Source organism: Delphinapterus leucas, chromosome 18, assembly GCF_059928025.1.
Source record: "Delphinapterus leucas isolate spDelLeu-1000000601 "Yukka" chromosome 18, BTC_Dleu_Yukka2, whole genome shotgun sequence".
NCBI classification, from domain to species: domain Eukaryota; kingdom Metazoa; phylum Chordata; class Mammalia; order Artiodactyla; family Monodontidae; genus Delphinapterus; species Delphinapterus leucas.
Genome location: NC_143146.1, coordinates 1,343,945 through 1,359,105, shown reverse-complemented (window position 1 = coordinate 1,359,105; position 15,161 = coordinate 1,343,945). Strand labels below are relative to the sequence as shown.

Here is a 15,161-nt window from a genome sequence, read left to right as displayed (position 1 = left end):
GACCAGTTCCTCATGCTTATTGTCATCTGCGTGGCCGTGGTACTTACTTCAGCAAAGGAAAGAACTGGTATCAAAATGTCCCCAGATGACATCTTGGACGAGATATTAGGGATGGTGAACTAATGCCCCCCATACGACTTCACTTTTGTAAGGGTGCTTTATCTTTAAGGACAAAATTTTCTACTGTTTTGATTCCTGAATCCTTAAGAAGGGGAACGTGTCATTTGATACTTAAATGATAACAAAATATGGAAAGCAGTTGAATGCACACAGATGGTAGGTCTCCGTGGTTTATCAGTTTTATAACTATGCCTCCATCAATTCTGGAGGACTAAAGTTTTTACTGTCTTCTCATCTGAAACCACACCCTTAGTGTGGACAGGATCACTCATTCCTGTGGACACTTTCATTCATTCACTCACCGGACGCTTAGGGAGCAGAACCAAGGCCGGGCGAGCAGGGCAAGTATGTCCACCACGTGGAGGGTTACTGCGAGGTTCTGTCCGGATCCGGAAGCTTCGCCGGGAACAGTCCTCAGACACAGCCGTCACTAAACGTGATCAGTGTTAGAACCTGAGCAGTTCACGGGCTGCGTGCTTGTTCCCAGCACAGGGAAGACCCTTATGTGAAGTGTGGCCCGGCCACGACCCAATCCGTGTCTTTGATTTTTGTGGGAATTCCCTGGCCGTCCAGTGGTCAGCATTCCACGATTCCATTGCAGGGGGCACAGGTCCGACCCCTGGTCAGGGAACTAAGATTGTGCATGCTGCATGCTGCAGCCAAAAAGAAAAGAAAAGAAAGAAAGAGTTTTGCAAACACAGCTTAGAAAGGGCCTGAATCACCTTGTCATCTGTTATCTGTGTTTTAAAAGATTTCTAAAGTCATATGCCTTGGGCATCATCTCCAGATGTTGTCATGACTAGTCAGTCAGTTGTGACGTATCCTTTATTTAAAGCAATTAAGCATATCATTTAAGAAGCTCGTTTTTAAGAGTAACTAGTTCCAGACTCTATAATGGCCTGTTTCTCCACACATGGTTTTATTCCTAGGTTACAGAAGCCTCTGAGTTTTAGAACCATAGCAAGTCTTACAGGTTACCTTGATCGCCCAGCTCCCAGAACTTTCTTTGTTAGAGGGAAGACATGTGCCTGGAAATGACAGAAAGCATCCCTACTCGATGCCCCTCCTGAACACGGAACAACTTAGGAGGGACTGGCTGCGCGGCTGCCTCAGGAACCGTCACTAGATGGGACCACAGGTTGTGGCCGAGAGCGGTGCCAGGTCATGGGGCCGAGCCCGAGGAGGACTCGTCAGGTGTGTGGCCGCCTGTGGACCTCAGTGCTCACTGGACCCGAGACCACACAGCCAAAACGAATCCCCTCTCCCCCCGACCCAGTGCAACAGGGGCACCAGGCACCAGGTCGAGGAAAAACCCAGGGAGGGATGAAGCGGGCAGTAGGGCCATGCTTGTCCAGGCTTCGCGGGGCAGGGGCTCCTCGGGTGCAGGTGTGCTCACCGGTGCGACGGCTTCATGGGAATCCACTGACTCCACGTGTGAGCCACGGGCTGCCCTCTGTACGCGGTATCCCAAGAAGAGCGAGGGGCACACTTTTTGCACCTCAGTTCGGAGCGTGGTGCTCCCACCTGCATCCTGCCCCCGGAGGGTTGAATTTTCAATCACCCAGTGTCTCACTTGGCATCAGACCTGCACTGAGTGACTCCCTGCTCCCCTGGCAGGATTAAAGGCTCTTTTACTGCCAAAAGCCATGCCATTTATGGAATTTCCTAGTAACTTGAGGCCATGTTGTATGAAATACACCCCTGGGTCCAGAGAAGTGAGTCCGGTTCGTGAATGGCCTTCAGCTTACCTGGCCAGCGTCCTCCCAGGAGCCCTGGCTCTCAGGAGTCTTTGTGATTTCTTCACGGGGTCTTGGGGAGGAAACGCCCGCCAACTGCTGGTAAAATCCCGCAGAGTCTCAGGATGCTCTGACACCCGAGGCTGCAAACGTGCAAGACAAAGAAACCAGCAGTTTGTGAGTGAGGCCCCAGCGCAGAGCAGACTTTTGGAAAAGGGTTTAATTAGTAACATCTTTAAAACAATTAGATATTTGGGAGAAAGTGGATTAACCCCGGCCACTGGGTGGGAAGACAGTACTGGGTCATAAACCGTCTGCACTGGTGCGCGGGGGCGAGTTCTGACTCACCGGCCCGACCCCCAGCGTTCAGGGTTCTCTGTGCGAGCCGCACGCACGGGGAGGGACACAGCCCAGGGCGACGGCTCGCTGCGGGTCCCGGTAGGGACCACGTTTCCACGTGGCTGTTCCCGAGGCGCTGCACGCTGGTTGCGGGAAGGGGCCTGTGTCCCGGACGTGCCACATCAAACGCACCATCTGTTTCCTCTGGATCGTGTGCCGGGCCAGCCTCTCTCGGAAGCCGGTGTGAAAACGCAAGCGTGGACGGCATCTGCTCCGGCTTGGGTGTCGTGTCGTGTCGGGACCTCTCGTGGGAGGAGGGTGAACCAAGGCGTCATGGTGCGGCCCTGTCACCCGGGCTCTGGGAAGAGCACCCAGGTGCTCCCCCCGCCCACCCTGCGACCTTGAGCATCTAGTAAGCGCCCGGAGCCCGGGGAGCCCTCGGTGTCACACGGCGTAATCGGCACGGAGCTGCGTGCAGGGCTCTGCCACGCCCAGGGTGCCCGGCCGCCGGCCCGCAGCACAGGCGTCCCTGGACGGTCCCGGGCGGCCTGCTCGGGGGCCTTGGCCGAGGGGCGGCTCAGCGTCTCTGTGTGGAAAGTGTTGCTCACCAAACAAAGCAGCGTTAGGGTTTCCTCTCCCGGAGCCGAGCTGCAGGAGTGACAGGGGGCGGAACTGCCGGTTTATTTCAAGAGAGCCCGGGCCGCGTCCCCTGAGGCCCTCCTGCCACGTTGTTTGTTTGGACGTGAGGCTTCCTGAGCTTGGAAGGGGCTTTGGCTCTAGCAGCCCCTGAGTCTGGGAGCTCCGCCACCACTCCCCACCCCCAAGGAAGGAAACGCCCAGGACTTGCAAGTAGACAGCCGAGCCGAGCCTCGCCCACAGCGGAGCCCTTCCCTGACGAGTCCTGCGCCCTGCAGCCAGGCCCCCCCACCCCGGTGCGCAGCTGCCCGAGTGGCCTGGCGGTGCCGGGCGGTGTGGGGACCGTGGCCTGGACGTGCACGGTAGACCTGAGGTCACCCGGGGCCTTGTCCCAGCGCAGCGCGCAGCCCACGCCCGGCACCCCCGCTCCACGTCCCGGAGTCGGCTCGGCTTTCGAGTGAGTGTCCCCGACGGAGCCCTGCGGGGCAGCCCTCGAGTGAGCCCGTCCTGAAGACCCGCTGCCGCTGCCGCTGCCGCTGCCGCTGCCGCCGCCACTGTGTCCCCGGTGGGGAGACGACACGATGGCCGAGAGGGGCGCGTCCCGGGGCCCCCCCGGGCGCTGGCTCTGCCCGCTTCCCCTGCTGCAGTGCTGGAGGCGTCGGGCGGCCTCACGGTGCCCACAGCCTGGTGAGGCGGGACGGGTGGCGCTGGTCGCAGGGCGTGGGAACCAGCGCCTGGGTCCCTTGGCGGGCGGGTGGCTCCCTGTATATTTCTTTCACCAAAGAAATGTGTGCCACTCACAGGACTTTTCGGAAAAAGGCTGGAATAGAAAAGCCATGTTGGGCAGCCTTGACTGAGGCTGGGGTGCGGCTCTTATCTGGTTCACTTTGTCCTCTGTCCCGAGGGCCCTGGGCTCTGGCTGGGAAAGGCTCAGCCAGACGGCGCAGGACAAACCCTCGTGGGTCTCGAAGGATGGTTTTCCTGGCTGACTGCCCCAGGAGTGGGGCTTCCACGGGGCTGACTTGGAGAAAAGAGCCCCATCTCCCTGCTCTGCTCCTTCGGCGGGGGGCCCCTTCCTCCTTCGGGGACCTGGAGGGCGGAGGGTGGGTGCTGACCAAGGCACGCTCCGCGCAGCCATGAGGCTGGGATCGCTTCCCAGGACAGACGCCCGTGTGTCTGCAATGTGCGGCATCAGAAACAACAGGTCAGAGCCGGCCCCTCTGTGGCTCAGCCCACGGTCCTCTCCTTTTCGGGGAGTGTCGGACAGCTGCCTGGTGCTGGGGAGCACCGAGAGAGGGGGCAGGGCGCCCCGACTGGACGGAGCTGCGCGCGTGGCCCCGGTGGAGCTGGACTCAGCCTCATGCTGCCGGCTCCGTGGCCGTCATTCTGGGCTCAGCCCCGTCAGCGCCCACGACGCAAGGCCTTTCACCAGGTCCGCTGACTCCTGCCCTAAACTCAGCGCGAGGGGCCGTCACCAGGGGCTGCGTGGGCCCCCACCTGGCCCGGTGCACACAGGGGTGTGAGTACTCCGTCAGACCTTCTCCTGTCTCCCTCCCAAGCCCGCGGTGGGCTGGGCCCTCCACCCGGGCGGCGGGGTCCCCGAGTAGCCTGACCGGACGAGCCCTGGCCCTGGGGATCTGCACCGTGGCTTTTAGGGTGGCACCCAGGACCCCCAACCCCAGAAGGACTGAATTGTTGTCCTGACGCCCGGGGGGGAAGGGTGGGGCCTGAGTCTGCCCCCCACTCTCCAGGTGTGCGTCGGGGCAGTGGATCTGGGGCTCCAGGGGCCCTATGCTATGAAGTGGGGCCCCGAGGGTCCTCTCTCTATGGAGCAGGGGGTGGCTGTGACCATCGGAGATCTGGGGAAAGGGGGCCATGTGACCGGAGCAGCTTCTCTTTTCCTGGTCAGCACATTAGACGCCTTTGTTCCATGCTCTGCCTGTTGGTCATGAGGATCCAGCGTGGACGGTGGGCAGTTACCTGCTCTGTGACACACGTGGCCCCTGGTCAGTGTGGTTCCATGCAGCCTCCACCTCCCGCTCTGTCCGTCTGCTCCCCACACCCCGTCCCGTCTGGCCTGGCCTTTCTGGGATCAGTTTCCTTGTCCTGCAGGAGCAGTGCCCAAGCTCTCGGGTCCCCACAGCATCACTTTTTCCTGCTCCCATAGAAGCAGTCTGGCCGCAGCTTTCCTTCCTGCCTGTGAGTTTGCCCTGGTTCCTTCCTTGCAAACCCATCCATGCACATGTCTAGGTCAGGCTGGCCTCTGCGTCCCATGGACAGACCTTCCCAGGCACCTCAGCCGTTTCCCTGGGGGGAGTGTGGAAAGAAGCACCTTCAAGTTAGGGGATGAACAGGTCAGACTTCCCGCTGCAAGGTGAGGGTGCAGGAGAAAGTGTGGCTGCGAGGCTGTGGTTTTCTTTGATCGCCAGAGTGGACATTATCAGTTCATGAAGGGGAAGTCAGGGACAGCTACCTGATTGTCGCCTCTGCTCTGTTCCTACAAGGAGCTGCCACCCTTTCAGAAGCAGAACACTTCCTGCAGTGGGCCCTCGAGCAGTGGGGAGGAGGGTCCACTCTGCTCTGGGACATTTGGGACTGAGTCCCAACGAGCAGGAAAGCCAACTGTTTCCCTCAGAATTGACAGTTCTTTATAGGAAGGTGTTCCAGGTTGTCACGGACAGTTTTGCACAGAACCAGGACTGATTTTTAAAAAAGCAGATAAACCCACCTTAGGTGCATGGGTGAGCTGATCACCCATGCAAGTGAGCGCAGAATTTTCCCTTGAGCTTCCTGGCAGCTGATGCAAAAAGGGGAAATGTTTAAATGCAAGGTCACGTGCCCAAAAAAAAGGCCCTTCTGGAAGGAATTCTGGAGGAAAGCAGTCGCGTGTCTGTGTGCACTAGAGGCATTGGAGCACTCAGTAGGTGACGTCTTTGGCACGTTTTCTTTCTTTTGGAAAATTGATGCACCTGAAAATGTTGAAAACAGCACTAAATGTCGGTGAGGCCCTTTCAGAGTCGGCTGAGGCATCGGTGTGGTTCCAGCCTTTGCCTGGGCCCCTCCCCCTGTTGTTCCAGGAGAGCCTGTGTGAAGTGGGATCTGACTTGGGCCGAAACTGTCTCAGGACCGCGCCGTCATGCTCAGGACACCAGGCCACAGGCCGCAGAGCTGCCGTTCCCGTGGGCCTGGGAGGTGGAGGCCCAGGTCTGTGCCGAGGCCAGAAGTGGGCAGCAAGGTGCCCGAGAAGCCCCGGTTTCCTTAGAGTAGCCGCAAGTGGGCACGAATTTGGGAAAGTACCGTCAACGCTCGGCCCTGATGCTTTGGGTCTTTCCCACTCGGGTTTTACATTGTGAACCTGGTTTTCATCTTTGTGGGAGTTAGAGGAAGCTGCGGGCACTTACCCTCGCCGCGGTCATTACGTTCGGCTTCTTGGAGCACACGGCTGAGAGCTGACGGGAGCTGTAAGGACAGAGAGAACGTGCCGTTTTAGTTACAGTGCTTTCTCGGAGGAAAGACTCGCCTTGAGGTGTCTCCCTACGGGCCGTACCACTGTGGGTAAGGAGACGCTTCACAGTCTGAGGAAATCTGGTGGTGGTTCGTATTTTTATTACTTTGAATTTCAGGCAACTTGGTTGAAGTCCCTCCTCTGGCCTCCTGCTCCAAGCTCCCGGATTTCCCCAGATCCAAGGAGGACACAGAGTGGGGTGTTCAGGCATCTGGGTCTTGGCGGGGTCTCGGCCCAAGGAGCCCTGGGGCTGCAGGCCCCCCGCCAGCCACCTGCCCCAGGCCCCATGGTCTGCGCGGCCGGGGCTCCATCCACTGCGCAACAGGGAGCCTCGCTGGCACCTGCTGGCTGGGGTTTGGGGGCTCTGCCCACCTTCGTCTCTGAGCACTGGGGGAGGGGAGCCTTCCCGCCATCCCCGTGGTGGGCGGGGCAGGGCCACCGTGGCAGCCGGGAGGCACAGCGTTCTCTGGGCTCTGAAGGGGGGTCCCCAGGTGGGGCTGCTGCTTCACGCCCACACGGCTTAGAGATGCACACCTTGAATGGAAGTCCGGGAAGAGACGCGAGGGGCCTTGGACGCAGTGCCTGTGTCTGCACTCCCTCCCCTTCCTGAGACAAGCGTGGCCGCCCTCTTGGACTTTATCAGATGGGACGGGAGGGTATCGTCTGATTAGCACCTCAGGCGAGTCCCGGGCGGAGAGGAGCACGTCCCTGCTGGAGAGCACAGATGTCTCGCCCACGGAGGTGTATGTCCCTCGCCCGCGGAGGTGTCCCTCGTGCCTGGAACCGAGGCCGGGACAGCTACACGGCCAGAGCCTGTGCGTAAACACGCGGGGCGGGGGGTGGTGGAAGCGCTGGCCCGCAGGCCGGTAGCTGCCCTGTGATGGTGCGTCCTGGCTGCCACGTGAAGCAAAAGTAGAAAGCCGGCTGGTCGCAGGCAGATTCTAGGGAGCGAAGCTCAGCGGGCGGGAGCTGCCGGGGAGCGGTGGCCCCTCGGCCACGGGAGATGGGCGGCTGCCCACATCCCCTCGGAGGAGATGAGAAGCTACTACGTTTACTCTGACTGCTGCTCCTGGCTGCTCTCTGTAGCTGAGGGTGAGTCCTTTGGGGTCACTTCCCGGAGGCGTGAGGGGACGGGGCAGGGACCCGGCCGTGGTGGCAGTGGCTGTGCAGTATGGACGTGGCACGTGCAGGTTTCTTGTGTTGACAAGGGAGGGTGTCTTGGTGGGTCACGTGCACCCTGCATCCCCTTGGCATTCGGAACAGCTCGGGGATGGGGTGTGAGCCCTTCGCCCAATTATCGTTAGATGACTCTCCCTTTGGCTAATAGCATAAGCTCTGCCAGTCCAAGCCTGGTGCAGCCAGCACCACACCCGTCAGAGCTGCAGCCGGACCTCCTTCAAGCGCCCTTGAAGGACGAAGGTCCATGCAAAACGCAGAACAGAACAAAGCCGTTAGCTACGCAGTACTGACGAGCCCATGACAGAGAGGCACAAGCAGGTGACTCACTTGGACGTCAGCTGCTGGTACGTCCAAGTGCGGTTCAGTGGCAGAGCTGCTTTGTGGTGGGCTTTCCGGGGAGCTGCGACTGCTGGCGAACCCCCCTGGGCCGTCCCGGCAGAACCCGGGCCACGCGCTAGCCACCGGATCTCCTCTGGGCTGAGTGCCGTCCTCTCTGTGGGAGGCACCCTGGGGTCGCCATGACCGGTGGCTCGCTCTTAACCACACGCCTCTCTGGGCCCTTCCCCAGAGGACAGTGGGGACAGGACGGCCGAGGGGCTGCCTGTTCTAGGGGCACAGGCCTGGGGGGCCACCGGGTCTCTGCCTGGGTCTCATGTGGGCGGGATGGAGTCTCTTACCGCCCGCCCCTTCCAGCACTTTCTGGAAACACTTTTGGCACCGAGGGGTGGACACTGCAGCCCCCGGGCAGGGTGGGAGTGCCCAGGACGCAGCCCAGGTCCCCCTGAGCCCGCCAGGCATGAAGTTAATCCGGGCAGTGCAGTTTCTGTTTTGATTCTCTGGCGTTTTCACTTTTGTTGCATGTCCAAATTCCCCTCGGAACTGCTGTTCACATGACAGTAGCATCCACAGAGCGGGTGCCCTTCTCCCCACATTTGGCTAAAAATACTCAGCTGGTGAATTAAAACTGAGTCAGAGCGGCCATGGGGAAGTGGAACTCGAGCTCCTGGGACCTCAGCGTCTCACGTGGCCCTGAGTCTCAGAAAGCTCCGCTTCCGCCGCCCCGAAGAGCAGAGGCCAGGGGAGGCGGGCTGGGGGCGTATCCCCACCGGCAGCAGGTGTCGCTCAGAGCTGCTGCCCAGTGCCCGTGCACGTCAGACCCGGACGTGGAGGTGGGAGAACGTCCGCCACGAGGGCAGAGGCGCCGTCGGGACCGCCGTCAGGTGGGGCACACCCAGACCGAGCCCTCCCGAGGGCCGCGGGCGTTGGGCAGAGGCGGCTGCTCTCGATAGTCTGCGTCTCGAGGGGCTGTAGGCAGTGAACCGAGGGTGGGAAGCTTCCCCGGGGAGGCGTGCCCAGCGCGGTCCTGCTGGCGCCGCCGTGTTTGCTGTGATCCCCGGGAAGCGTGAGTGATATCAGCGAACAGCCTGGCAGCACGAAGGCTGTTTGCTGCGTGGGCGTGGCTGGCTGCTTCTCACCGGGCGCGAGATGCTTTTATGTGCTTTACGTGCTGTGCTGGCTTTTCTTTCCCCAGTGTGGGATGGGGAGCAGAGGAGGTTCAGTACCTGTGGGATGTGGTTCTGCGATATAAAAACACGCATCTAAAACGTACAAAAGAGCAAGGAGAAGCGGCGAGGCCTCCTGCTTCACCTGCGTCTCTGCGGGTGGCCCCAGGAGGGAAGAGGGTTCCGAGCCCCCGGCCCAGCGCAGGAGCCTCCACTCGGGTCTGCCTGGCTCACCTGAGGGCGGCGGCCCCTCTGCATCCTGCCCCCCGGCCCTGGGGCACCCGAGCTGGGTGGGCAGCAGCAGAGATGCCCCCTCCCTGGCCGGCTGGTGCGGGGCATGCGGGACCAGTGAGACTGACGGAACAGGAGCGGGAGGCTGCAGCCCCTTCCGTCCGGTCCGTGCACCGAGGCAGGGCCAGGACGCTCCCTCAGGCCCCCGGTGCCCCTGGCCAGGCGCCCGCACAGGCTCCACCCTGTCCTCTAGCGGGTCCGGCCCCCATGCTCCTCCCCCGAGACCGCCTGTCCCTCCCATGGTCTCCCCCACCCCCCCTCACCATGAATCAGGCATCTCTTCTGAGCCCAAAACAGTTGGCCCAGTGTCTAAGTAATGTTTAGTTATGTCCGGTAGCACAAAGGTAAATGGTGTTTTAAAATAAAACATGTTGGCTTCAGAGAGTTTTTGTTTTGTTAACATCTTTATTGGAGTATAATTGCTTTACAAGGTGCGTTAGCTTCTGTATAACAAAGTGCATCAGCCATATGTATACATATAACCCCACAGCCCCTCCCTCTTGCGCCTCCCTCCCACCCTCCCTATCCCACCCCTCTAGGTGGTCACAGAGCACAGAGCTGATCTCCCTGTGCTATGTGCCTGCTTCCCACTAGCCATCTATTTCACATTTGGGAGTGTGTACATGTCCATGCCACCCTCTCACTTCGTTCCAGCTTACCCTTCCCCCTTCCCGTGTCCTCAAGTCCATTCTCTACGTCTGCATCTTTATTCCTACCCTGCCCCTGGGCTCATCAGGACCTTTTTGTTTGTTTGTTTTTTAGATTCCACATATATGTGTGTTAGCATATGGTATTTGTTTTTCTCTTTCTGACTTACTTCACTTTGTATGACAGTCTCTAGGTCCTTCCACCTCACTACAGATAACTCAGTTTCGTTTCTTTTTATGGCTGAGTAATATTCCATTGTATATATGTGCCACACCTTCTTTATCCATTCATCTGTCGATGGACACTTAGGTTGCTTCCATGCCATGGCTATTGTAAATAGAGCTGCAGTGAACATTGTGGTACATGACTCTTTTTGAATTATGGTTTTCTCTGGGTATATGCCCAGTAGTGGGATTGCTGGGTTGTATGGTAATTCTAGTTTTAGTTTTTTAAGGAACCTCCATACTGTTCTCCATAGTGGCTGTATCAATTTACATTCCCACCAACAGTGCAGGAGGGTTCCCTCTTCTCCACACCCTCTCCAGCATTTATTGTTTGTAGATTTTTTAAATTAATTAATTTATTTATTAATTTATTTATTTTTGGCTGCGTTGGGTCCCCGTTGCTGTGCATGGGCTGTCTCCAGTTACGACGAGTGGGCGCCACTGCTCGTTGAGGTGCGCAGGCTTCTCATTGCGATGGCCTCTCCTGTTGTGGAGCATGGGATCTAGGCACACGGGCTCAGCAACTGTGGCACATGGGCTCAGTAGCTGTGGCTCACGGGCTCTAGAGCGCAGGCTCAACAGCTAAGGCACACGGGCTCAGTTGCTCCACGGCATGTGGGATCATCCCGGACTGGGGCACAAACCCGTGTCCCCTGCATTGGCAGGCGGATTCTTTTTTTTTTGGCGGTATGTGGGCTTCTCACTGTTGTGGCCTCTCCCGTTGCGGAGCACAGGCTCCGGACGCGCAGGCTCAATGGCCATGGCTCATGGGCCCAGCCGCTCCGCGGCATGTGGGATCTTCCCAGACCGGGGCACGAACCCATGTCCCCTGCATCGGCAGGCAGACTCTCAACCACTGCGCCACCAGGGAAGCCCGGCAGGCGGATTCTTAACCACTGTGCCACCAGTGAAGTCCCTATTGTTTGTAGCTTTTTTGATGATGGCCACTCTGACCGTTGTGAGGTGATACGTCATTGTGGTTTTGATTTGCATTATTCTAATGATCAGTGATGTTGAGCATCCTTTCAGGTTTTTGTAGGATATCTGTATATCTTCTTTGGAGAAATGTCTATTTAGGTCTTCTGCCCATTTTTGGATTGGGTTGTTTGTTTTTTTGATACTGAGCTGCATGAGCTGCTTGTATATTTTGGAGATTAGTATTTTGTCAGTTGCTTCATTTGCAAATATTTTCTCCCATTCTGAGGGTTGTCTTTTCATCTTGTTTTTGGTTTCCTTTGCTGTGCAAAAGCTTTTAAGTTTCATTAGGTCCCATTTGTTTATTTTTGTTTTTGTTTCCATTTCTCTAGGAGGTGGGTCAAAAAGGATCTTGCTGTGATTTATTTCGTAGAGTGTTCTGCCTGTGTTTTCCTCTAAGAGTTTTATAGTGTCTGGCCTTATATTTAGGTCTTTAATCCATTTTGAGTTTACTTTTGTGTATGGTGTTAGGAAGTATTCTAATTTCATTCTTTTACATGTAGCTGTCCTGTTTTCCCAGCATGACTTATTGCAGAGGCTGTCTTTTCTCCATCATATATTCTTGCCTCCTTCATCAAAGGTAAGGTGACCATATGTACATGGGTTTATCTCTGGGCCTTCCATCCAGTTCCGTTGATCTATATTTCTGTTTTTGTGACAGTACCATACTGTCTTGATTACTGTAGCTTTGTAGTATAGTCTGAAGTCCGGGAGCCTGCTTCCTCCAGCTCTGTTTTTCTTTCTCAAGATTGCTTAGGCTATTCGGGGTCTTTTGTGTTTCCATACAAATTGTGAAATTTTTTGTTCCAGTTCTGTGAAAAATGCCATTGGTGGTTTGATAGGGATTGTATTGAATCTGTAGATTGCTTTGGGTAGTATAGTCATTTTCACAATGTTGATTCTTCCAATCCAAGAACATGGTCTGTCTCTCCATCTGTTTGTATCATCTTTAATTTCTTTCATCAGTGTCTTACAGTTTTCTGCATACAGGTCTTTTGTCTCCTTAGGTAGGTTTATTCCTAGGTATTTTATTCTTTTTGTTGCAATGGTAAAGGGGAGTGTTTTCTTAATTTCTGTTTCAGATTTTTCATCGTTGGTGTATAGGAATGCAAGAGATTTCTGTGCATTAATTTTGTATCCTGCAACTTTACCAAATTCATTGATTAGCTCTAGTAGTTTTCTGGTAGCATCTTTAGGATTCTCTGCGCATAGTATCACGTCATCTGCAAACAGTGAAAGCTTTACTTCTTCTTTTCCAATTTGGATTCATTTCCTTTTCTTTTCTGATTGCTGTGGCTAAAACTTCCAAAACTATGTTGAATAATAGTGGTGAGAGTGGACAACCTTGTCTTGTTCCTGATCTTAGAGGAAATGGTTTCAGTTTTTCACCATTGAAAATGATGTTGGCTGTGGGTTTGTCATATATGGCTTTTATTATGTTGAGGTAAGTTCCTTCTATGCCTACTTTCTGGAGGGTTTTTTAATCATAAATGGATGTTGAATTTCATTGAAAGCTTTTTCTGCATCTATTGAGATGATCATATGGTTCTTCTCCTTCAGTTTGTTAATATGGTGTATCCCATTGATTGATTAGCATATACTGAAGAATCCTTGCATTCCTGGGATAAACCCCACTTGATCATGGTGTATGATCCTTTTAATGTGCTGTTGGATTCTGTTTGCTAGTATTTTGTTGAGGATTTTTGCATCTATGTTCATCAGTGATATTGGCCTGTGGTTTTCTTTCTTTGTGACATCCTTGTCTGGTTTTGGTATCAAGGTAATGGTGGCCTCGTAGAAGGAATTTGGGAGTGTTCCTCCCTCTGCTATACTTTGGAAGAGTTTGAGAAGGATACGTGTTAGCTCTTCTCTAAATGTTTGATAGAATTCACCTGTGAAGCCATCTGGTCCTGGGCTTTTGTTTGTTGGAAGATTTTTAATCACAGTTTCAATTTCAGTGCTTGTGATTGGTCTGTTCATATTTTCTATTTCTTCCTGATTCAGTCTTGGCAGGTTGTGCATTTCTAAGAATTTGTCCATTTCTTCCAGGTTGTCCATTTTATTGGCATATAGCTGCTTGTAGTAATCTCTCATGATCCTTTGTATTTCTGCAGTGTCAGTTGTTACTTCTCCGTTTTCATTTCTACTTCTATTGATTTGAGACTTCTCCCTTTTTTTCTTGATGAGTCTGGCTAATGGTTTATCAGTTTTGTTTATCTTCTGCAAGAACCATCTTTTAGTTTTATTGATCTTTGCTATTGTTTCCTTCATGTCTTTTTCATGTATTTCTGATCTGATCTTTATGATTGCTTTCCTTCTGCTAACCTCAGGGGTTTTTTGTTCTTCTTTCTCTAATTGCTTTATGTGTAAAGTTAGATTGTTTAGCTGAGATTTTTCTTGTTTCTTGAGGTAAAAATAAAAACAGAGTTTTCTAAAGTGCCCACGGTGGCCACCCCGGGACCGAGGCCCTCCCGCTGCCCCGCATGGTGGCAGAGCTGTGAGCCAACCCGACGGCATTTGTACCACGATTTCCCGAGTCACCTGCGACGGGAAGCTTGTTTTGGAAACAGCTTTAAATGCGTCACGACATCTGCCCCTCCTGAGGGATCTTCCCGTCGCCGCATCTGTCTCCTCCATCCGTTGTCCCCACTCTTGGGACCATCTTCCCCAGATGTGGATCCGGTGGGCCCGTGGGCGTCCCCATCTGGTGCCCCCTCGGTTCCCCTAAGCACCCCGCCCGGCAGCACCGCCCACCTGCTGTCTTCACTTCTGGGCTCCCGTTCGCAAGCCTCCTGCCTGGGATCTGAGTTTCCACCCCCTCGGAACTCTTTCAGCCCTTCAGGCACACACAGCACTGGCTCAGGCTGGTCTGCACCCCACATCCCGGGTGAGGGCCGCCTTCCTCTGTGCCCTGTGGCCAGGGTCCTGCCACCCTGTGAACGGAGGGGATTGTGAGCCCCGGAGGGTGGGTCACCTTGTCCCGACCTCTCCTTAAGGAAACTGAGACCAACTCGGAGGTCGGATTTAGGATCCAGAATTCCCGAGACCACTGTGGTCCAGCCCAGAAAAGCCCGTGTCACCTCTCTACGTCCTAAATCCCACAACGAAAGCCCCTTTGTGCTTTCCAGGTGGCGGGGAGAATGCTGCTGCCTTTCCTCTGGGGGCAGGAAGGGCCCAGTAAGTCAGGTGTCCCTCCGAGCCACCGGCTGAGCCCCCAGGGTGTCCCAGAGCCATGGGTGTCCTGGACCCACGGGTGTCCAGTGGACGGACCGAGCCTCGCCCTCACGCAGTGACATTGTATTAGCCTCAGGCCCAGCTGTGTTTGCTCTCTGCCCTGCGTCTGCTCCTCTCTGCCACCCCGCAGTTACTGGGGCCTGTGACAGAAGTCGTTGATCTAGTAGGCGGGGCCTGGCCCCCTCCCGGTCCTTCTGTCCAGGTCGCAGCTTGTGCAGAACAAATGGAACATTGTTCCCGCTGCCCTGGAGGGTGGGGGGTGATGGGTGCAGAAGGACACTCATCCCAGCCCCGCCCGGAAGGCGGGCGATAGTATCTGCAGCTCTTGTGTCTTGTTTCCAACGGGCAGGAGAGTCTTCCTGTTTAGCTCATGGAGGTGGGCGGGGGCCGCCCAGCCTGGCTCACAGCCCTGCGGGCGGCACGTCTGCTCTGCGGCCCGCGGGAGGGGGTCCTGAGCCCCTCGTGCCGCCTTCCACCCGAGTGGTTAGGTGTCACTGGCTTCCGCTGGCCTCACCTCTGTCCGTCTTTCAGTCCTCGGTTCCTGTAGTCACCACGAGAGACTTCAAGGCACCCCCAGGATAACCCCCATGCACGTCACTGTGCAGAATAAAAGTGAGGACTGAGCACTTCCCGCAGCCCTCTCTGGTCCCGCTGTGGGCAGCCCTAAAACGTCAGGGCTCATCCCTGCTGTAACTGGGAAAGGATAGCATGCGTGCCAGCACACGGGATGCAGACATGCAGTAAGACACAGAATCGAGTGGTGAGCAGAGGA

At 55.8% G+C, this 15,161-nt stretch overlaps 1 protein-coding gene across 1 annotated transcript in view; it reads left to right on the top strand.

The window, feature by feature from the left end:
• Window positions 1-3,352: 3,352 nt before the first annotated feature.
• Window positions 3,353-15,161, top strand: part of MCF2L (MCF.2 cell line derived transforming sequence like) — a 71,911-nt gene continuing 60,102 nt past the window's right edge. The window contains exon 1 of the mRNA XM_089899337.1: window positions 3,353-3,518. Within this exon, the coding sequence (XP_089755463.1) occupies window positions 3,413-3,518 (106 nt within the window). The 5' untranslated portion in view covers window positions 3,353-3,412. The remainder of the gene's footprint in view (window positions 3,519-15,161) is intronic.